Below are 23,828 nucleotides of genomic sequence, written 5' to 3' on the forward strand. Positions count from 1 at the left end.
TAAAAGCTTCCTGCTGAGTAGAAGTACTGATCTTGCTGCTTCCCTTGAGCCAATTATGGTGACTATCAGTGGTTTGGTGAAGGCTGCTGTACCAGTTCAAAACAATTTACTTTTCTCTTAGGTTATTTTTCCTCCTGGTTTACCCATTGGCAAGCCTGCTCAGCATGTTAGTTGAGGGTCAAAAGTGATATAAGGGAGGGAGAGGATAATACAAACCTTTCAGGAGCACCGAGCTTTTAAACCATCTCAGCCATAACCCGAGACCTCATGCTCCACCGTTTTACCCCATGCTCCGTTCAATTATATATGTATATGTTATAAAACCAGTAGTTGGTTTTCAAGGAAGGAAAAGTGATATATACATCACTTACCATTCATAACTTTTTTACTATGCTCATAGGAAGTACAGGCCATATCCTCTACCTGTATTTTAAGTTAGCTTTGTAGCTGGTCCTTTAATACGATCCCATCTTACACAGTACCCGTACCTGTTCGTATGAGACCAGCATTGGGATTTGTGTAATAAGCAGGGCAGGGGAGGGGGGAGTAGGAAGAACCTGCAGAAGTACCACATTGTTCAAGTACAACTTAATTCCAATCTGCTCTAGCTGTGGGATCAATCAGTTTAAGAAAAAACTATTTATTTCTTGTAGACTAAGCAAAAACATGTTGTGGTTTTTTGTTTTTTGTTTTTTGTTTTTTTTTTTTTTAAAGAGTACTTCATGCTCAGTATGGTGAGCTGATTCAGCCAAGAAATGGCTCAGTTGATGAGACTCCCAAAATGTCAGCTGGTCAGATGCTTTTGGTAGCCTTTGATGGAATGTTTGCTCAAGTGGAAACTGCATTTGGTTTATTGATTGAAAAGGTATGGATTTGTTCTTTTCAGAGTGCTCTTTGAGTGAGGAACATGAAAGTTTTATAAAAACAAAACTAATTTTTTTCCTTTGTGTTGCTCAGCTAAACAAGATGGAAATACCTGTTGCTTGGCGTAAGATTGACATAATTAGGGAGGCCCGCAGCACCCAAGTTAACTTCTTTGATGATGACAACAATCGGCAAGTTCTAGAGGAAATTTTCTTTCTGAAGAGACTGCAAACAATTAAAGAATTTTTCAGGCTCTGTGGTACCTTTTCTAAAACATTGTCAGGTAAAAAAATGTTATCAAATACTCAGGTGTCACTTTGTCTACTTTCATCCTATGTCTTTTTTGAGAAGAATGTAAAATGAAGGTCACTAACTGTAACTTACCTTTCATATATGGCAAGTATGCAGAAATTAAAAATTAATTCCTGGAATCTTACTGTGTTTATAATATTTTTCTAGGTGCATCAAATGTTTTATTTATAACAAAAATGCTATTTTTTTCCTTTTAAAGGAATCAGTTCACTTGAAGACCAGAATGCAGTAAATGGACCTGTTCAGATTGTCAATGTGAAAGCTCTGTACAGAAACTCTTGTTTTAGTGAAGACCAAATGGCCAAACCAATCAAGGCTTTTACAGCTGACTTTGTGAGACAGCTTTTAATTGGCCTTCCAAATCAAGCTTTGGGACTGACTTTGTGCAGTTTCATCAGTGCTTTGGGTGTTGATATCATTGCTCAGGTAGAGGCTAAAGACTTTGGAGCAGAAAGCAAAGTTTCTGTGGATGACCTATGCAAGAAAGCTGTGGAGCACAATATCCAAATCGGCAAGTTCTCGCAGTTGGTCATGAACAGGGCAACAGTATTAGCTAGTTCTTACGACACAGCGTGGAAGAAGCATGATCTAGTGCGCAGACTTGAAACCAGTATTTCATCTTGCAAGACCAGTCTTCAGCGAGTGCAGCTGCATATTGCCATGTTCCAGGTGAGACCACACCGTGTGTTAATTCTTTCCAGCTTTTGTCTGTGGAAAGTGAGCTTCAGTTACCGTGTCTAAGCACAAGAAGAACTTTATATTGTGTTGAATGAGCTTAAGAGTATTTTTAAAAGGACTTAAGTAGTCGATCAAAAACCTTGATTTGGGTTTTAAATTCTGTAAATGTGTAAGGGAAGAAAAGCATTACAGCTTGCTTCTTTTGTAGATTAGCTGCCTTGTAAGATGCAAAAGCGGCCATGTGTAAATTTTTTCAAGTGAATACACTTTTTTTTAATAACCATTAAATCATTAATTAGAAAAGAAATCATTCACTGTTCATTGGCTTTCTTACTAGCCATGTTGTCCTGTTCTCCCCCCTTTTTTTTAAACAGTCTATGACTTTAAGGGAAGAGATTTCTTAAAACAGTATGCATTGCAGAATGTCATCTTCTACCTTTCCTTCCAAGTTTTAGTGCGTTAACTGTCTCCTTGTTCCGCTGTTTGCCTCATGGAAAAATATAAATAGCAGCAGTATCAATCCTGAAAATGGTCTCCTGAGGCTTTAGATAAATGTCATTGTGGACCTTGAACTGGTGCCCAGTTGCTGGTGCCCAATTGTGTTGTAGTATCATTGATCTTCATTTTGGAGTGATTTGTAGGTTAAGGGTAAAGGCTTTCTCCATGTCAGTTACTAAACCGTTTCATGGACTGGTAAGCAAAATTGTCTTTGTTTTAATGCATCACAAGTGAATTGTTTCTGAATATTGATGGGTTTTCCTTTAGACCAAGGAAATGTGTGTAAATCACTTCCAGTAAGTTAATGATTGATTTAATGGTATAAATATTTAGAGCCAGTAAAACATAGTTTACTTGTTAAATTTAACACACTTTAATGATTTAGAACTTGTAAGTGCGCTGGTACCATCTTCTGACACTTAGCCTTTTTAAAGTGCTCTTACTTATAAAGTGTAGCAGAGTACTAGAATTGCTGTTTGGGAAGTGAAGTATTTTGTGCTGAGCAATATTGATAATCAAGTGTTCCCCTTTTTATCTTAAAGTGGCAGCATGAAGATCTCCTCATCAGTCGCCCACAAGCTATTTCTGTTACTCCTCCACCTCGTTCTGCAATTTTAGCCAGCATGAAAAAGAAACTTCATACTCTCAGTCAGATTGAAGGTTCAATTGCAACAGTCCAGGTACTGCTATTCTGGGGGGAGTTAGTTAGCAGTATATGGGAATGTGAGTCTAACACCCACTGCTTTATCTCTTGTGCTATCGAAGCACAAATTTAGCAGTATTTTCATTGACCTTTTTCGGTCTGTCTCATATGTACTGTTACATTGGTTGATTTTTGCTGTCTCATACAAAATATTCTCTGGAATATCAGTAAATCTGTTTCATGAGGAAAAATACAAATATGGCAAAGTACTTTTCTTCTGAAGGCTGATCGTGCTCCTACTCTTTAAGTTTGTCTGACTTAGATCATCCTTACTATCATTTTACTAAAGTGTCAGAAGCTTCCTTTGTAGATCTGGGAAAATCAATTATTCCATGTGAGGTTTCTGTGAGCTGTGGCTTGACTCAGCTTTTTAGGCTTTGGGATATCAGTAATATAGCATGTTTAATTGTTTAAAATTAAATACTGCTTAGCTTCTTGAACTTTAATTTCCTTTTTTAGTTGTGAAGGAACTGTTTGTAATAATTTTTTGAAGATCATTTGTAAAAATTTAGGACTGCGATGACTCTATATAACGTTTAGTCTAGAAATGTGACTACTTTTAACTTCCTTTAGTATTTTTTTCCTAGTGGGTTAATGTCTAGACAGGTGACTTTGTTTCCATAACAATCAAATCCAGTTGTGATGAGTGCTGAAAACAAACCTTTAAATAGCATAAACTAACAGTTGTCAATCATGAATACCACATTCTTCTATATATATGGGTATAATGTCTCTGCATGTGTTTTATATTTGTAATTTTTTTTAAAGTTAGGCTTAAGGTGATATATATCAGTATGGGTTATCTACATTTTTTCTTTTCTTCCCCAATGCAGGAGAAACTAGCAGCACTTGAAGCAAGTATTGAGCAGCGTTTAAAATGGGCAGGAGGTGCTAATCCTGCACTGGCACCAGTCTTGCAAGATTTTGATGCCACTATTGCTGAAAGAAGAAACCTTGTACTGAAAGAAAGTCAAAGAGCAAGTCAGGTACTATACATAAGGATAGTACTATTGACTTCATAAGTGTCTTCACTGTTTCCTACTTGAGAGTTATGTAGTAGATAATTTTCCTCCTCAGCATCTAAATAGCAAACACAGATATCCAAATACTTCTGGGAATCCCACTTTGAAAGCAATATGAATAATCTCTGTGAGAATCTCTGCAGGGTTGGATGACCCTGAAACGATACTGCTACTGTAACAGAGCTTTACTGCTGTGTTTAAAATTCTCCCTTCTAAAGATAGGGAACAAATGCAGTTTGTATAATAGTTTAATTGGAATAACTTTTCTCACTCTTGCTTTGATTTTCAGGTCACTTTCCTCTGCAGTAATATCATTCACTTTGAAAGTTTACGTACTAGAACAGCAGAAGCCTTAAATCTTGATGCTGCGTTATTTGAACTTCTCAAACGCTGTCAACAAATGTGCTCATTCGCGTCGCAGTTCAACAGTTCAGTCTCCGAACTGGAGCTTCGCCTGCTTCAGAGGGTGGTAAGTAAAGGTCAAAGCAAAATATGTAACATTACAGAATCACTGTAATCATGAGTTCTCAATTTTGTCTTTTGTTCTAAATCAATATTATTTACACCTTCTAATCGGTTGCGGATTACAGAGTTTATTCCATCAGCTGCTAAACTCTTGGCAGTAGCGTCTACACAGTAATTGAATTTTATCTCCAGATACAAAAATGTTTCTGTTATTTTTAGGGCACTGGTCTTGAACACCCTATTGGCAGCTCTGAATGGCTTCACTCGGCTCACAAGCAGTTGACCCAGGAAATATCTACACAAAGAACAGTACAAACAGAAAGAGAACAGCAAATAGAAACAGTTTGTGAAACAATTCAGAACCTGGTGGATAGCATTAAAACTGTGCTCACGGGTCATAACAGACAACTTGGGGATGTCAAACATCTACTGAAAGCTATGGCAAAGGTACACCTAAAACTGCATTAAACTCACTGCTCAAACTCATGTCAGTATGGTTTTAAGAAAAATAACACTGATTTTTAAAGTAAGTAGAAACAGTGAAATGTGTTTGTGCATATGGAATTCAAGACATAAAAATTCATTTCACCCCTAAGAATTCATAAAGCTTTATTTCTAGAGTTAGGCTAATCAGGCTCTGGTTGAGTTAAACCTTTTCTCTCATTTGGCAGTTGAAAGATTTTCTTTGTGTTTTCAAATCCTCTTGGTTTCTAATCAGTAAAACATTTGATCTTTTTCAAATTCATTTTCTTGAAATGTAACTACTGAAGATTATGGTTATTTGTAGTCAAATGACAAACTGAGGGGCTGAAAAGGCTCAGAAATGCTCAACTTTATTGTCTCAGCCAAAATGTATCAAATAGTTAACCTTTTTGCACATCTTTGTTCCAGGATGAAGAAGCGGCTTTGGCAGATGGTGAAGACGTTCCCTATGAGAATAGTGTTAGGCAGTTCTTGGGTGAATATAAATCATGGCAAGATAATATTCAGACAGTTTTGTTTACATTAGTTCAGGTTATGGGTCAAGTCCGCAGTCAGGAACATGTTGAAATGCTGCAGGAAATAACTCCCACCTTGAAAGAACTGAAAACACAGAGCCAAAGGTAAGAAAGTCACCTTCTGTCCGGTGAAGGCACTTTGCTTATCTACTTGCACATGTCAGAAACACAGCACGGGGCACCTCCTTGGTGGTTATCTTAGAATGCAGAAGTCTTTTTTGCAAAATTTGACTTAAATTTCAGTTTGAGTTTTCAATAAGTCAAGTAGTTGCATGAATATTTATCAACTCCATTATATTTTCTAGCGTCTACAATAATCTGGTGGGTTTTGCATCACCTTTGGTCACGGATACATCGAATGAATGTTCAAGCCCAACATCAGCTGCTACATATCAGCCAACCTTTGCTGCAGGTAATACTTGAAAAAGTACAAACATTAATATTGCTTCCCAATGTTTTAGAGAGGGGATCGTAACTTTTATTAAACTGAAATTTAGACAATCTCTATAAGATTATAAGTCTGTAAAATTCTGCTTGATCATAGCCTTTGAGATCTGGATTCACTCCACAAAGCCCAGAATACCTGGGATGCACCGTCACTTATATCAACTGAACTGTAATTTCTGTTGAAATTAGTATTTAAATTTATGGAGACTTTGGAATTAATCCTGAAACCCCAAAAATGCATTCACGTTTGCAAAATTTTCATTACTTTACACTTAAAAACATGAATAAAGTTTCTTACAAGCATGGATTTTTCTATTTAAAGGATTATTCTACTGTCAGTATTCGGACTAAGCGCAGGTCCCTGATTTCTATCAAGAACAAGAATTACATTTTATGACTACCATGCAAAATGATAAAATTGGAGGTTAAGAGACCCCATAAAAATTAGCTTAATGTAAATAAATGTTTTGCAATGGAACAAAACACCTTGTTTATGAAGTGAAAGAAATTAGAAAACAGACTGAAGAGAGGAGAACTGGTGCAAAGTTTAAAATACGGTTTAAAATGTATTTGTACTGGTAGCTGCATTTGGTACACATTTAATTGTGCTTTTTCTTGCAACTATAATATATTATTTTGAATGCTTCAACCGCTTTTAAACTTCCTTTACAGCTGTACGTAGCAATACAGGGCAGAAAACTCAGCCAGAGGTGATGTCGCAGAATGCAAGAAAGCTAATTCAGAAAAATCTTGCCACATCAGCAGATACTACTCCAAGCACAGTCCCAGGAACTGGCAAAAGTGTTGCCTGTAGTCCCAAAAAGACAGCCAGGGACCCTAAAACGGGAAAAGGTAAATACAGGGCTTAAAAAACAAAACCACAAACCAACCAGAAAAACCACCACTTGACAACAACAAAACATCCCCAAACACCTCAGTGGGTTTCTGTGCAGGAGTGTAAAATTCAATTAATTTTATTTTGTGTCTTTAGCCGTGCAGGAAAGGAATTCATATGCAGTTAGCGTGTGGAAGCGGGTCAAAGCCAAGTTAGAGGGCCGAGATGTGGATCCCAACAGGAGAATGTCTGTTGCTGAACAGGTGAGTTGAAAATAGTGAAGTTCCAGTACCAGTCCTTGCATTAAATTTGGGTAGTCAGCATGTGTGTAAGCACGCTGAAGTGTGCCTGAAAATAAAATCCTGTTGTGAACAGAAGGTCCCTTCTGAGCTGTGTGATTTATATTCCAATGCAAATCACAGTGTGCTGCTGCCTTGTGTTGCTGCATTCTTTTTTTGTTTATCAAATGCCTTTGTTTTCTATATCATAGATTTATATAAGCTCATGAATTGGATAAAATTGCCTTTTCTGTACCAGTAAGGTAATGCTTGTTACGCAGCTGTTGGTATCCAGGGAGAACATGAGATCCATGCAGCTGTCTAAGGCACAGACCTTGTCTGTGTTTACTGGCATAACACACCCATGCTCCTGCCTCTGGGAAACTTGGTCAGGGGACCCAAGTGTCCACATAAATTTGAGGATGTGGTGACTGTTTTCAAGATAGGGGCCATGAATGAGCTGATGCATGGGGTTTGTTGGGGTTTTTTTTTTTTTGCCCCTCCAGTACAAATTCCTATTTCCTATGTGGACTACACAAAGTTACGTAAGATTAAGTTTACAGTTACTGTAGAATTTTTTCACTGAAGTTTTGTATTTGCAGGTGACGTTCAACAGTAAATTTTAAAATCACTTAAACACTTAAAAAAATCTAGCTTATTTTTAATTACTTGTTTGACCTTTTCAATAGGTTGACTTTGTGATTAAGGAAGCAACTAATCTAGATAACTTGGCTCAGCTGTATGAAGGTTGGACTGCCTGGGTATGAGTAGGGCAAGAGCAGATCGGTCTGGTTCAGCGAGGTCAGACACCCACCAGAATCAACTCGGCCTCAGGCATCCGTAGCCGCACCACGGTCGGTGGTGATGCACACTGGGGCTTAATCTGAGGAAACCTAGGAAATCTCGGTGCACTGGGAAGTGAATCCTGCAGGATAGCTGCACTCAGGGATACGCTAAACACAATGGTCTGCAACCCCCGCGGTCAAGGGTGAAAGCTCCACCGCTTGAACAACACGGTTTGTCTTTCTGCTGCGGAAGAACTGCAAACGTGTCTGGGGGTTAAGCTGCAGAAAGAAATCGGGATGCTACAAACCGCAGAGTGATTTGGAACTCAATTCCACCTGACCCTGTGAACAATTCAGGAAACACCGAACCCTGTTCAAAGAAAAACAGAAAAAGTGGGGCCATGAAGAAATCACAGCAAGGGAAGATTTGATGCATTCAGATTCTTGTTACTCTTGTTGCGTGGCAACAGCGCTGGTTGAGTCGACCAGTTAGTACGGAAAAAGGCTACAAAACGTAAACTTCAGAAATGGACTGAAAGCGAAGAGCTGTACATCAGATACACGCTGCATTGGAAGAACTTCTGAGATAGAAGAAAAAGCCTTTGTTCTTTTCTCCCTTTCCTCTTTCCTTTCTCTCCTCCCTCCCAGCCTCTCCTTGCATACACCTCTCTTGGCTTATTCTTGTAGGTTAGGCGTACTTCCAATATACCTTTTATTTCAATCCTTCTACTTCACAGTTTAGTCAAATTAACAATTTAAATTTTGTTTGGTAAACAAATTTTCCAAAAGCACTGAAAATATAGAACCTCAATGATTACTTATGAGATGGATGGTCAAATGCAAAATGTAATTTTGGTTATTTTAAAGTCATTTTTGTGATTCTATTATGTACAGTTTCTCAAAATTGTCACTGTGCATTTAAAAGTAATGAATCCTACAGGCATTTGATTTAATGTGCACTTCCCTCTGCTTGCAGTGTACACTTTTTTGTAATTCAAGTTGTCCCTCCAATCTCATTCTACTGTGATTGCTGTAGTTTCTTTCGTACGACGTAGCTAATCCAATGTAATCTTTACCTTTTTAAAAACCAGGATAGAGTATCTAGTAGAGTTTTACATTGTTGATGACAGATAAACAATAAAGTGATGTTCTGGTGGAGGTAGAGTGATACGCTTTTTACTTCACTTTCCTAATACTTTTAGTTTACACTTGTAAATTATAGTGCTTCAGTTCACAGGGGTATGCATAGAATCCAAGAAATGAAGGACTCTCCAATTTTTGTTCAACTAGATCTGTAAAGATTTCTGCAAAGTCATTTTCCTTTGCCGTATTACTTCTGTAGATGGTTGTTCAATAATGCATCCATAGTCAATCTTCCGCCAAGGTTCTTCTGTTTTGCAATCAGTTCTGCACTCAAAGTGTGATTATGGTCAGAAAAGTCTCTCTAAAAATGGCATCTTCTTACTTGGATAGATGTCCTGCTGGTCTGTCGGTTGTCCAAAAGACTTCTTGCTTCCTTTTTAAAGTGGGACACCTTTAGGAAAAGGCAACTTCCTTTTCTTAGAGCAAGTAAACCTGGCACAATTCAGTTACAACTCCAGGATCTAACAGGTGCTGATAGCTACAGCAGAAATGCACGCGGGCGTTCTCAACCCAGATAAATTTGTGTAGCTATGTATAAAAAGTTTCTTTTGTAAACTTGGTGAGTTCATTACGCACAGTTGCTGAAAAACAAATTTTGGAAAATTCTTTATGCCATTTTAGTCACTTTTCAGAGTCAAAACACACTTTAAATACAGCATTTTTTTCAATCCGAATTTAAGTATTAAAGGATTTGAGCCAAGCTCACTATTGGCATAAAATTCATTTAATTGAGTGGATTTGCAGCAGTTCATCTGAGTGTAGAGCTTGGCTAGTAATTTTCAGATAACATAAATTAACAGCAGGCATAAGTAGTAGGAGAACTTGTATTATTTTCAGTATTTGCACTATGCTAACTGCTCTGCCTCCTCAGTAGGTCTTAGAATTCACTTTCTTCTCTGTTGCCAATTTTTCGTGGACATGCACTTTGAAGTGTAAGCATTTTCAGCAGACACACAGCCTTTTTTGCATTCTGACTGCCTGATTAACTCTAGGGAAGTCGCAGGCTTTGTATCTAAGGGTACCGGTGCAAACGCATTCCACTGCCACTGCTTCCCGACCCCTCTGCCGCGCCGCCCATTGCAGGAAAGAAGGTGTTTGAATGTTGCAGTGAAGAACATTCATTCGCAGAACAAGGCACTTGACACTATTGGTCCTTTTTCTTTTTCTCCAGTTAAAAATCCCCTTACGAACAGTCTGTTTAGAGTACCATAGGAACGAGAGTGTATTAGACATGCTGTTTTATTTCTTGGAAGCTGGGGGGAAGGGAGGGGTAATGCACTCACCTGTGGCTCATGTATTATACCTCTGCTATCCAGAAATGAAACACTTGTGTGGAGATGGGTTCTTACTGCGTAATTTAATAAAGTTTTAAAAAAATAAAAAGAATATGTATTCATAATTTCCTTGTATGCAAAACTACTTGTGGTTGGGAAAATTCCAGGGGAGAATAAAATGCCTAATACAAACCAAGCCCCTAATTAGAGCAGGATTCTAGAGACCTAAATTTGCATAATTAATGTTGTGCTCTTGTTCCATTTTTCTTGGTAAATGTTGAAAATATAACAAATTGATAGAGTCTTGGTTAAACCTAAAATGCTAAAGACTGTATTAGTTACATTGTATTTTAAAAGATTTTTTTTCAGTAAAATTGAGACAATTACTATTTTCCTGCAGTAAGACAGACCTAGAATAATACAAATCTAAAATCAGATCTTTGTAAACACATAATCAGCTGAAGCTGTGGGAGTCAAACTGTTCGGTTGATGCCAATTTTTTTTTTTTTTTTTTTGCATGATGCTCCCTACAGTGAATGTTGACCAAGGGATCATGCTCTAAACTAATTTCTCAAAGTCAAATTGAAAGTATGCTCATCACATTTAAGTCGTTGCCCCCTCTCAATTATACAGGCTGGTGGTTGAGATGCTCTTAACGCTTTGAAAATGCAGTTACTAGTTTGCCCATGGCCTTCTGTAAAGCCAGGGTGTGAGCACTGCTCTACCAAACGGGTTACTGGGATGTATTAAGCAAACTGAAGTGGTGTCTTAGATTATTTTGCTGGAATAATGGCAGTGTCAAATTAATATAACTGAAATAGAAATTATAAGAGAATGTGTACAGTTAACAAATTATTTTGGTACTTTGCAGGGACTTCATGGTCTGGGACAATTAGTTTTGCGTTCAGTGATGAGTCTATTTAAATAGTAGTATTTTTTTTATCTGTAACTTTTCAAATATCTGTAAAAGACTCAAGTCTCTCATATAAATGAGAGATGAATCAGGGGCAGGGAACTAGCTTTCCAAGGAAAAATAAATAAGGCATCTATAAGAGCATTGGGGACACTTGATGCTCATGCGAGGTTACCTGCCTGGGAAAGGAGGGTGTTCCACTGCACGGACTCCATCATGGGAACTGCAGCGGTGTCAGCCCCGGCCCCGTGACACCACGTGGTGGTGTCTGCCTTCTGATAGATGCTGTTTGATCAGTTTGGTTTATCGTCTGAACTGCTTTGTGATATCTGAATGAAAAGCACCATATAAAAAAAATTCCTTTGGAAATACTGGAGGGCATTGGAGAGGTTAAAGCTCCATTATTCTAATGCTGTAGTCCTTAAGGTTAATTTGCTTTAATCATTCATCAGTGTGTTCTGTGCCCAGTACATGTGGCCATCCTGTTTTAGCACACTCAAGTACTTCAAAGGTTTCTTTGCCTTTCTTTTGCCCTTTCGTTTTTGCAAGTTTTTCCTAAAATTAGCAGACACACTCCTGAAAAAAGTTTAGGGTCATACCTGCTATCCATCTTTTCCTTTCTTAACACAGTAACCAGTTATCACATGCATATTTTTTTCTTTAGTGGAAAATAGTTCTTCATGAGTATACTGTTAACACTTTAGTTACAGAATTTCATTGAAAGTAAAGATACTACATGAAACTACTGTTGTATGTACTTAAATGCATAGCTGATTAGAGCATTTTGGCATCCACCAGACTAATTTTTTATTAATAGCATAAAAAAAAAGTTTGAGATGCATTTATTATATTAGGTACAATGAGTGGGTGGAGGCTTAACATGGAAAATTTGTGTCTCTGTGTCTGTTTGAAGTGCACAGAGCAATTAAACTGCTCCTTTTAAAGCTGCTTTGAAGTTAGCTTGGGCATTTAAGTTTCTGTGCATCTGCTAAGGGAGAATCTCGGCGCAGGAAGAATACGTTGCATCGCAGCATGATCTGCGTCCCTGGAGCATATGGAAAACAGCTGGTTTCTGTAGCTCAGGTAACGTGTGGGAGGTGATGGGCAGGTTTTCCACACTGAGCTACTGCTATTACTGTTCTCTGCCTTCTACATTAGGACTCTGATTTTAACAACTGAATTTACAGACATACACGTGCATCTGGTTTTCGTTTGACATTGTTCTTCCAGAGGCCTGGCTGCTCAGGGAAGGGGGTGTTGAGTGTCGTGGTTCTGTTCTCTGCAGCATGATGGCCCATCTCCTCTGGTGTTTCTGGGTGTCCCACAGGGCTCGCTTCTCCCCCTGCCCCTCCAAGTTCCGGGGAAAGGCTTACAGGAGGGAACTGCACCTCTGTGGGACCACCGAGGTGGGAGAAAAGCTCCAAGGGCAGACTGACTTGGGAGCTGGCACTTGAAAGAGTGGCTGGATGAAAATGAACCTGCCAGTGGTTGGAGGTGATGGAAATCCTGCTTGTTTCATTGGTAAGTGCTTGTGGTTTTGCAGTGAGAATTGTACAAATGGATGAATCCAGGAGTAGGCTGATCCTACCAAATAGCCGTGGAGGTGGCCTCTGCAGGACACTGCAAATGCTCCTAGGAACAGCAACGCATCATACTTCTGTGTGTGTCCGTATTGCTAAAAAGACTAATGAGAATTGTTGCTGACATCACTTCCTTAGGAAATTAGCTTTTGTTTGAGCTCTGCTGTGGTGCAATTAATGGATTTTGAGGGTGGACTCCATTATTTTCAAATGCAAAACGATACACAAAAATACTCTTAGCTTTTAGCAACATGTAAATGAACCTGAAAGTTGTTCAGTGAAATAGCTGTTCCTTAACATGCAATCTTGAATGAGTCTGAAAAGCACTCTGTAAAAGATCAAACAATTCAGTACAGACACGTTTTTGCTTTTATGGTATCATCCTTAGTCCTTCTTTTTTTCCTCTCCCTCAAGTTGGTGGGCTGGGTTGGAAAAGCATTGCGCTTTCGGTGTTAGAAATGATGTTGTCTTTGCCCTCATTTTGGAATTGCATTACAGCCTAGGGATTGTGATTGAGCTCATTAACATGTGACAAACATTTAGGAAGTTGAGTCAGAAAAAATATTTAGACCCTAGTGCTTTTCTCCTGTTTTGTGCTGCTACAGCTTCTGAAAAAAATACAGCAAGTTGTTGGACGGGTGGTGAATATCACAGGTAGGTCAGGCGGTGGTGGTGCTCAGAGATGGAGAACTTTCTATGAAGTTGGGAGTTGTTTCAGTGGTTTAGAGTCATAGAATCACAGAATGGTTTGGGTTGGAAGGGACCTGAAAGATCACCTCGTCCCAACCCCCCTGCCCTGGGCAGGGACCCCTTCCACCAGACCGGCTTGCTCAAAGCCCCATCCAGCCTGGCCTTGTTTCCCGTGTGGTGATCCCGAAATCCCATACCCATAGATCCTGCGGTCTACGGCTGACACGCCGGCTGCTTCGCGTCGCTCACATGCAATAAATAAACACTTGTGCTGGAAAAACAGCAAAACTTTAATGCAAAGAAAGTTTGTTGGCGAGTGCCTCTGGCGCCAAGTTAATTCAGCAGCAAGGGGCTGTCTGTTGGCCTTGAAACACCCTCTGTCAGAAGGCTCTGTCTAGTGCACGGTTCACGTACACACATGATGTATCTCAAGAAAAGGGAACATTTTTTTAGACAGCACATAACGTTTTACTTATTTGCCTCCTAATAATCACACATTCAGGTTATATGGGTGAGGCTTTTTCAGGTAAAAGCCATGTCCCTGTAAGTCCTGGTGGGGGGGTGACTGTTACCACCCCTCTGCCAACGCCCGGGTTCCCGGCTCGCCTTCCTCGGCCCAGGCGGCCCGGAGTCGGGCTTCCCCATCGGCCGGCGCCACCCCTCCGCCAACTCCCGCCCTGGGCCGGGCCCGCCCCAGGCTACCTCGGCCCGGCCCAGGCTACCTCGGCCCGGCCCGCCGGCACCTCTCCCGGCAGGGCCACCCGCCGCCGCTCCTGCCGCCGCCGCACTGCGACGGAGGGAGGGGGGGAGGCGCAGAGCCCTGACGCTCATTGGTCGGCTGTCACTGTTCGAATCCCACCAGCCAACCGGCTGTGGATGGGGCGCGACGGGAGACCCGGGATTGGCCTGAGCTGAGTTTCGAGACGGCCAATCAGAGTGCTGAGAAGGGCCGCGGAGGCTATAAAGGGCAGCGGCGCGGAGCGGTGCGGGAGGGCGCGGCCGGCGGCGGTGTGAGGGCGGCGCAAGATGGCGGAGGGTGACAACAACAGCGTCTACCAGCTGGTGAGGGCGGGCGGCACCGGGCGAGTTCCCCGCGCTGGCGGCAGGGAGCTACTCTGCTTCCCGGTGGATGGGAAAGGGCCGGCTGCCGCTGGGCCCTGGGGGAGGAGGGGGATTCGGGCCTCCCCGCGGCGGCAGCTGGCGAGGGCCGCCTCCGCCCCCTGAGCTTGTTAAACGGGGGGCAACGGCCTCTCTGCGCTCGCTTTTCCTTCTGAACGGTTCCGGTGCAGGTATCGGCTTATGCCTGGGGGCCTGGCGGGGGCTGGGTGGGAGGAGGCGCCGTCCTGGGAGCGGGTATGGCTGGTGCTGGCAGGCCGGAGCTCATAGCAATATCTGGCTTTACCTGATGTGCAGGGCTCACGTTTAATATTCATGTCTTTGTGTTTCAACAGCCTTTGGCTGTGTTCTCGAATGCTTCAGGGATGCAGGAGAATGGCAGGAGCTGGACGATTAGCCTAGCAGATCTGTCAAGGGTGGGCTTGAATACTTAAAAAAATAAATAAATACAAGGATATGTATATTTATCTGTGTAATGGTAAGCGGCTGTCATGGAAAATGGGAAAATCACTGTAAAAGCCTGTGAAGGGGTTGAAGAAGGGGAGCTTTTGAGCGCGTGTCTGATCCGTGCTGTTTCTCGCAGCAGGAGGCTGTGCAGCCCGGGGGGGTCACACACTCTCCGTAGCAGAGGTGCAGGGCAGCTGCCAGTTTCTGCAGAAAAAGTGCACAGAACTGTATTGCCAAAAATACGTGCAGTGCTTTCAGAGCAGAAATTCGTGTTTATGGAAACTTTATGTTGTTTGAGTAATGAAAAAGCACTTTTGATGGATGGGCTCTGGAACTCAGTGATGTTGACAAAAGCTGACTCAAGCTTTCTCTACCTGGCCCAGTGGGAAAACAAGTTACAATAGTTGTCTTCTAGGCTGCTGGAGACAGGCTGCTATTAATAACACTGTTATATTCCAGTCTCTTTCCCCATATTTTTTCTCTTGATTGTGATGTTAAAAGCAGACAGCCAAAGGTAATAAAGCAAAACAGTTTTTGTCCATGTGACAGTTTGTGTTTATAACATGAAATAGATATGATAACTGGAAGGCGTTTCAGCAGCATGTCAGATAGTTTTCTACTTTTTTTTTTTTCTCCTGAACTGTAGTTTTCAAATGGTTTCCAATGGTATTGCACGAGAAAATTGTCTTTACCATGATAGCTGCACTCAGCTGTCCTTGTTGTTCTAGTGGTGTCAGGCTTCTCGTTTGAGGTAGGCATAGCACACAGCTGAGAGTGAAAGCTGCTCTGCTATCTCTGCACAGCATGTATGCAGGTCTTGAGGACTTTTCACCTCTTACTGCTTGGGTGGCGATTGGTTCTGATCATGGTTACCTGAGTTCTATAATCTCCAAGATCCCTTGGCCCACTGAGGGGAAACTATTAAGCCATGTTAAATGTGGAGCACCTCAGGTGAACTGCTGAATGAGCTGATGCCAGAGCAGATAGGGCCTCCTTGCAGAAGATGGATAGGGAAGAATGTGGGATTAATATAGGAAGAGTTTAAAGGCTGCCTGATCACTCTTTTGGGCAACCTGTGGGAAAACTTTCTTTGCTGTGCAAATATGATCAGTTGGGTAGCTTTCCTCTAGTGTGGATTCTGAGTTCTTACCCATCTTCCACATAATAAAAACCTGGTGTTGGACAGCAACTAGAAATCTTCAGTCCAATGTAATAGAGTTGTCTTTGAAAATACATATATTTTAAATAGTTATTGTGTTGCAATTTTCCAGATGTTGACACTGAAAACTTGAGGGCATTAGCTAGACTTTGAAACTTGACTTCCTACTAATCTGGGGGGAGGGAGTATCATAAATGGGAGGTTGGGGGAAAACACTTGGTAAAACCTCTGTGAGGAGGTATCACTTGGTCTAATAACATATGCTGCTACTTTCTTAAGATCTTGACTTTAAAGTATCACCGCTACAATTCCATAACTTAGTACAAAACTCACAACATTATTAGTAATCTAATTACCCAGAAAGGTTTGTGACTGGGGTCTTTAATTATGACACCTTTTTTAGCTACTTCAAGCGTGGAATTCATTTGATGCTCTGGTTAGTAATTAAAGAGTTTTCTCTTCTTTTTGTCTAGGCCTCAGAAACTGCTAGCTTGGAAGAGCAGTTGCAAGGATGGGGAGAAGTGATTTTGCTGACGGATAAAGTTCTTCGCTGGGAGAGAGCCTGGTTTCCTCTGGCGCTGATGAGTGTTGTTTCCTTTTCTTTTCTGTAAGTAGCTTGTGGAGGGAGCCTAGGACACCACTGTGCTTTCACGGCTGGAAACAAAGATGTTAAGTAAATTAGGAAGACATCTTTAAAAATCTAATAGGAAGGCTTTTACTCCAGGTTCTGTTTCTGAATGCGTGTGAACTTTCTTGAAAAGAAAAACCTGAAGTATTGAGAACAGGAAGTAACATGAGTCGCATCCTGCTCAGAGGGGGAGAAGTGCTTTCTGCAAAAGCTGTTTGCCAGCAATGGTTGCTGTGGCTTTTTACCATGCTCAGCTGTATGTTCTTCATTGGTGTGTTCATATTCTGCCCTCATCCTTTGTATTCTGCTTCTTAGTCAAATCTGGTTATTTCCTTTGGCTTTTTTTTCCCCCAAACCAACAGCAGTATAATTATGGAAAATTTGTTTCCATATGGCAAACTTTCTTATTCTGCATCTTTGGTGGGGTGTTTAGGATGAGTTCAGTGGGTTTTGCACAACTTGTTTTTTTTACATTCTCTGTCCTGTCCTTTGAGAAAGGAGAAGGAAAGACTGCAGGTAATTTTCAGTCAACAGGATGGGAGGATGTTCCCTGTCTCTGGATTGGAGATACAGAACTGGCTTGCTGGAGGCACTTGTACGTGCTTTTACCTAACATGGTAGTTAGTCAAGATGACCCCAACCTGCCTTGTGCAGATAAGTGTCCACACCAGCTGTGGAGTTTCCCAGTTGTCTGTGGTTTTGGACTAAGGAGAAGAGGGGAGTTACAAAAATAAATGTTGAACCAGGTGAGGTAGGGTGATCAGTCTTCTGGCTAGTACAAATTTTATGGCCTTCGGGGGAGGCGAGGAGGATGGAAATCAAATGAAAAGTAACTTTTAAAAGAAGTAATTGCATGAACTTCAGGGTATTGTTATAAATTATGTTGTTATAGCAGGAAAGAGCTTGTGTTGAATAATACTCTGAGGAAATAGACAGAACTACTTCAGATTCTGAATTGGTACTTCATCAAAAATGAACTTGGACATTCAGTGCAATAGCACTGTGCCAGATGTATAGGAAGACTGGCCCTGCAATGGACTGTACAATTTCTTTACTTCTATTATTTCAATGTTCAGAAAGTTCTGCAAATAAGTAGCACGGGGCATAGCTGAGTGTTAACACACACTTAGGAGATGAGAGAGTTCTTGTCCAGTGCCCATACTGCTGCATTCGAGTGATGGCACACTTAGTATGAAAAAGGACAACACTGTCCTAATTGGAGGTTTATGGCTCCTTGTCCAGAACAGGTTTGGTAACTCTCACAGGTGAGCCAGAGCAAATGACAACCCGTAGTGGATCTGAACGCTGTGACTTATTTAAGAACCAACAAGTTCTTAAATACTTGGTTATTTCATACGTTCGCTCACTCTTCCTTGTCCCCTGTCAGTGTTAAGTTCGCTAGATGTCAACTTTGAGAGTGTAATAATGAATTTTTACTTCTACTGAACTTCATACTGTGCTTGCTGTATTGTAGCATTTTCTTACCTAGTACGCTAAGAAATTTTTCTTTAATCTGTATTTTGTTGTAATAGTTGTTGAAGTACTTAAACCTCTTTTTATTAGTAATAGGAGCAAATTTGAAAATCTTTTTGAGGTTGGGCAAGGGGGTAGGTCTACTGTATGAAGTCGTGAGCCAATCTGAAGAGGTGACTAAATATGTCTAATATTTCAGAGTCTGAGCATCCAGAAATAATTTCTGTTATCTTCTTTCTGCAGAATGATCTACTACTTGGACCCATCGGTTCTTTCAGGTGTCTCCTGTTTTGTTATGTTCCTCTGCTTGGCTGATTATCTTGTTCCTGCTCTTGCACCTAGAATCTTTGGCTCTAATAAATGGTGAGGAAAGCTTGAATTAGAAGAGTGTAAATAAATTATGAACTTTATCAAAATGGATATCTGACTTGCAAATATCAAGTGGTTACTTTATAGTGTCATTGAGGTAAGAAATTGGCAATCTGTAATATATGAATTGAGGACACTAGTTAGATGCCCTTCATTCTTCTTCTGAAAGATAACTACTACAACATATCTTTATTACTCCTTTTCTTCTAGAAAATAAGATTTTTGTCAAAGGAGTAGGCGCGTTCTTTGGTCTACATTAAGGATGCTAGTTAGTTCTGCTAAACTAGTTTTTGGTAATTAATGGTTAATAGATACTGAGTACTAAAATTAAGACTAAGGGTATTGGATTATGTTTGGGAAGAGTGGCAATAGTAAATACGATGAAGGAGAAGAGTAATGCAGAAAATATGAATGTGATTGTAAGTGAAACATATTTGAAGAAGAGCAAGGCTTATATAAAAACAGTAAGCTGGAGAAGAACCTTATTTGAACTAAACTTTGAGTTAAAAGTAAATTTTAGTGTACCTGTTTTACAATGACTAGTGGATAAATGTTCTTGTCTAATAATGAAGCAACATAAAAGCCGAAGTAATACACACTGCTATCAGATTAAAATCAATGATCTTCTGGTTTGAATGTGGTTGCTCTTTGGGAGTCAATTTAATAGAGTCAGTGTACAGAAAATTTACATGGGCAATTGCATTACAATGCTTAATAAAGATAAGGTATAAAACCAAGCAAAGTAAAAGCTTTAGCAAAGGGAAAAAAAAAAAAAAATTACTGCTAGAAAAATACCATGAAAGATTTTTTTAAATTTCAGATTAAATCTTGAATTCTTATTTCTGGCTTTTTTCTTTATTAAAAGGACTACGGAACAGCAGCAAAGATTTCATGAGATATGCAGCAATTTGGTAAAATCTCGTCGCCGAATTGTTGGCTGGTGGAAACGTCTCTTCACGCTGAAGGAAGAGAAGCCTAAAATGGTACTGAGTTCCAGGAGTTCATCTCTATTGTCTTAAGATTTTTATTTGTTTTGTTTTGTCGTAAGTATTTTAGCAAGGCACATGTCTGTATAAACTGGTATTTCCAACCAAGAACCAGCAGTTCTGCCTGTGATTTAACGCCAGTCACACATCTTATTCAGACCCGGAGTGGCTGTCGCGGACGGAGTGATTAACTTCACTAGTTAGAGTGAAGTAGTGAAATGTTTATTAAGGTGAAACAGTGATTTAACAAAATCAGTAGTAAGTGCGATAAAACCAGTAGTAAATGCGATAGTGTTTTACGAGATTTGATGTCAAGGTACGCTCTATTATTTACTGCATAGAGGACAGGGTCAAACAAGCTGTCAGGGAGACCCTCCCATTGAGTCACGAGGTTCAGAAAGGACCCCATTGCTTTCTAAACTCCTTCTCAGAGAGGAGTCTAGGTGCGGCTTGGATCCAATCCTAGTCCCAGACTTGGTCAACGGTTTATGTCTAAAGGATTATATATGCGCAATCACTCCTTTGCATTACTTAGCTAAGATTTCAAAGTTTAGCATGCTGTTAGTCACTTACTGAGAATCTGTTGCGGCAAGGAATTTCTAAACCTTGAGGAATAGAACCTTAAGCGAGCGTCCTCACAAAAGGGGAGATCCTGGATTGCAGCCTGCTGCCATACAGGAGAGCTCAAAGGGCTCTTGGGCTGTCCACTATTTATACAGTAAGATAATTTACCTATAGTCATGTTCTCATGGGAACAAAATTTCTAGGTCCCTACTCCAGACAGTATTTTGACTATGTTGCCAGCCATCACCCAAAGTCCAAGTGCAAGTTATCACAACTGATGTTGTGATGGCCATGGTGGCCAAGGCCCAAGCAGGAGGCGGGGGGGAGGGTGGGTGGGGAGGGTTGGGGGGGAAGCAAAACAGGGAGAGCACACTGCCACAGTGGCAAGATACGTGACTTTAAACTTGCAATACAGTGCAGTTAGGAGCATACCCTTGATACTAAGCATATCATATCCTTGATACTAAGATAAAGCTTGTTTCCAGTGTACGTGAACTGTCTGAAAAACTAGATCTTACTCATGTGTCAGGTACAGGAACTACTGAGTTTAGTGCCCTGAAAACAGCTTTAGGTACTGTGTGAGGCTGAAGTTGTGTCGATGGGGATGGTGTAGTCTGACTCGAAGGGATATCTGGATGGAAAAGAAGTGACATCCTGTAAAACTGATGGTCTGAAAATAAATGAGAACATAGTTGTAGACTCTGTAACAATCTCAATTTTAACAAGCGTATGCACAGGTATCACATGTGGAAGAGCCAGCAAACTTCAAGTTAGTTTTAGATGTTGAAGTGTTGCTGGATGCTGAAGGGAAGGGGGGAGAATTCCCAACAGATCTGTGAAACTGTTTCCTTTTCATTTTTCAGTACTTCATGACCATGCTTTTTTCTCTTGCCGTGGTTGCCTGGATTGGACAGCAAGTTCACAATCTCTTTCTGACCTATCTTATTGGTAAGTGCACAGTGTGCAAAACAGAAGTAACTTTTTTGCTAGCTGCTTGAACTGGCATAAGGCTGGTAAAAGTAAATTTTGATTATTTGTGTGGTGATTTCTTTTTTTTGTTGCAGGGTTTTATTTTTCTGTTTTTAAGCAGTTAATGGGGTTTAAGGGAAGCAAGGAATTTCAAGGTAACAGAAGCTTGTTAAAGGAGTATTAAGTAATTCCCTTTTTTTGTTTTTTAATCTCTAGTAAGTTTCTTGTTGCTGTTTCCTGGACTCAACCAGCATGGGATCATTACAAAGTATGTTGGAATGGCCAAAAGGGAGATAAACAAACTTCTCAAGCACAAGGAAAAGAAAAATGAATGAAGACTTAACTGCTGTTCGCTCCTGTAAAAGGTTTCCTTGGGAACAGTTTTGAGAATTAACGTATGATTAAGATAATAGAAGTTGTATTGCTCACTGGCTTTTTTTTTTTTATTGGCTCCCTGATGAAATGAAAATGTCACTCTAGCAACTGCTGTGGGTTTGTGTCTCTTGCTGTGCTGACACTAGGGTTCTGCAGCCTGCAGCTGATCTTACAGGAAAGATCAGATGTACGGAGTTTATCTGTACTTACGGAGTTTGGAGTCTTCACCAAACTAAGAAGTCTCGTAAATAAATACCCCAACTCGAGGAACAGCAGAATTGTAATGTGTGATAGCATTTCTGTAACTGTGGTAGTTTCACTCATCATTAATTTGTAGCTAAAGCAAGTATGAAAGGCAGTTCTGAAAGCTTACACTTCTTGGAGGCTTGTTACTACTGATCCTTGTGGAAGGAGGACAATTAGCTGAATAAGAATGATTGTAGCTGAGGGTGCATATCTGAAATCGCTGCAGAAAGTGATCCCATTGTCTCACTGAATTCGTTTGCTTTTTTTGGCTGCATAAACCAGATTATCTGTTGACTCGGGGTCTGGAATATATACATTTGTAGTTCAGTTATTTAGCTGTAGCATAAACTTCAACTCATTGCACTGAGACTGTAGAAAGTGAGTTAAGATGTGTGTTACCTTAACAGCTGATTGTTCTAAAAACTGCTGTTGTCATGGAGCCATGTAGCATGTTTGGTTTTATGAATGTTGTTGTCTGTACACAAAATCACCTTGAATATGCTAGACTTGTCTCTGTAAATAAGCCTGTCTGAATTGTTTGTGCTTTTCTATCATCTTTCCCTCCTTTTTTTTTTAAAATTGAACCTTTTTTCTTTAAAAAGCTGAAACCTGTGTTAATGCATTTTAAAAGTTTACTGTTTTAAAATGAACTCTCTTCAGTGTCTATTGTAACTGTTGAATAGGTAAATACAGACTAAAGAGAAACTTTTTGAAGTCTGCCTCTTTGTGAACACACACAAGGCTGTGTAAATGCATTTTTCAGTTGAGACCGGGAGCTGGGAGCGGTGTGTTTGTGTGCGGTGTCCTGACAGAAACACTCCTTTGCTTTCGAATAGATCACTGTAGGTAGGAGAACTTTTATCAGCCGTGACAGTACACCGACGGCTCCTGCTGCAGAGGGAAAAGGCAGTCATGTCATCTGCAGCTGATGAGCACTGATAAAAGTGACAGGTAGGGGACAAACCAGATGCCGTTGGTAAAACTCAGGACAGGTCTGAGCTGCGGGAGACGCTGCGGTGTGATCTCGGTGCTGTGATGTGGAAGACACTCGGCTGCACCTGCCAGAGGCTTTGGGGGGAAGAAATGCCGGCTGTGAAGAGGCGGGTGGCGACGGGGGCGGTGTCGCAGGGCGGCCCCTCTGCCACACACCGACACCCCGTCTGCGCTGCAGCACCTGCAGCCGCTTCTGCTTTAAGTAAAAGTTGGGTACAACCCTGCTCCTCCGTGTGGTGTGTCCTTGCTCGCCACAGGCCGTCACTCCCTCGCAGTGTGGAGTGGGTGCGCACTTCTCCAGCGTGCGTGGGCCTGTTAAAACTCCGGTGAAAATAAACAATATTAGAAATTCCTCTGTTACGCTCCGCCAAACCCCGGTTTCAGCTGTTTCTCCGCCGGGCGCCGCATCCTTTTTGTCCCTTCCGCCTCGCTCTACGGCCTCGCGCTGAGCAGCGTCCCGGTTGCTATAGGAACCCCGGCCGGGGCGTCGCTCCGGAAGTGCGATATGCGGCTCTCGACCAATGGGGATGGCCAGGTCCGGGACGCCCAGTCTCGCGAGATTTCGCGAGGCGCCGCGTACAACCTCGCGCCCATGGCCCTCCCATAATCCCGCGCGGGCGCCCGGCCTCTTCCTTTTCCGCCATCTTGCTGCACCGGTGAGTTGGTGGGTGCGGCGGGTCCCGGCCGCCATCCGCCGCCTCCCGGCCCCATCCGCGCCCCGTCTCCCCCTCCGCCCGCCTCGCCGGGGCCTTGAGGCTGCGCCCGACAGGCTCGGCCCGTTTTGAGCCACCGGCGCCTCCTCTAGCGCTCTATGGAGCCTCCGGAGTGTAGGGTGGGGGGAAGCGCACTCCTGCCCGTGGCTCTACTCTCCACAGACATGCGGGGCGGGAGCCGGGGGCGGGCGCTGGCGCGGCGGCCGGGCCGGTGCGGTGGGAGGCTAGGCTGGGCCGGGCCGCGGAGTTCTGTGGACTGCGGGGAGTGAGGATCGTGCGGCGAGGCCCGGGAGGAGGTAGCGGAG

At 41.6% G+C, this 23,828-nt stretch overlaps 2 protein-coding genes across 2 annotated transcripts in view; both read left to right on the forward strand.

The window, feature by feature from the left end:
- The window catches only part of SMG1 (SMG1 nonsense mediated mRNA decay associated PI3K related kinase), a 64,607-nt gene extending 54,210 nt beyond the window's left edge, over window positions 1-10,397 (forward strand). The window contains exons 52-63 of the mRNA XM_074158786.1: window positions 715-865; window positions 958-1,147; window positions 1,376-1,845; window positions 2,895-3,032; window positions 3,889-4,041; window positions 4,367-4,546; window positions 4,762-4,989; window positions 5,434-5,645; window positions 5,846-5,952; window positions 6,660-6,839; window positions 6,979-7,085; window positions 7,790-10,397. Of these exons, the coding sequence (XP_074014887.1) occupies window positions 715-865; window positions 958-1,147; window positions 1,376-1,845; window positions 2,895-3,032; window positions 3,889-4,041; window positions 4,367-4,546; window positions 4,762-4,989; window positions 5,434-5,645; window positions 5,846-5,952; window positions 6,660-6,839; window positions 6,979-7,085; window positions 7,790-7,867 (2,194 nt within the window). The 3' untranslated portion in view covers window positions 7,868-10,397. The remainder of the gene's footprint in view (window positions 1-714; window positions 866-957; window positions 1,148-1,375; window positions 1,846-2,894; window positions 3,033-3,888; window positions 4,042-4,366; window positions 4,547-4,761; window positions 4,990-5,433; window positions 5,646-5,845; window positions 5,953-6,659; window positions 6,840-6,978; window positions 7,086-7,789) is intronic.
- Window positions 10,398-14,489: 4,092 nt separating this feature from the next.
- ARL6IP1 (ARL6 interacting reticulophagy regulator 1) lies at window positions 14,490-22,513 on the forward strand. Its single transcript, XM_074158556.1, has 6 exons — window positions 14,490-14,547; window positions 16,681-16,814; window positions 18,552-18,671; window positions 19,543-19,660; window positions 21,091-21,175; window positions 21,413-22,513. The coding sequence occupies exons 1-6, from the start codon at window positions 14,512-14,514 to the stop codon at window positions 21,529-21,531; spliced, it is 612 nt and encodes a 203-aa protein (XP_074014657.1). The 5' UTR covers window positions 14,490-14,511; the 3' UTR covers window positions 21,532-22,513.
- Window positions 22,514-23,828: the final 1,315 nt, after the last annotated feature.

The sequence above is a fragment of the Numenius arquata genome, chromosome 14, assembly GCF_964106895.1.
Source record: "Numenius arquata chromosome 14, bNumArq3.hap1.1, whole genome shotgun sequence".
Lineage (NCBI taxonomy): Eukaryota > Metazoa > Chordata > Aves > Charadriiformes > Scolopacidae > Numenius > Numenius arquata.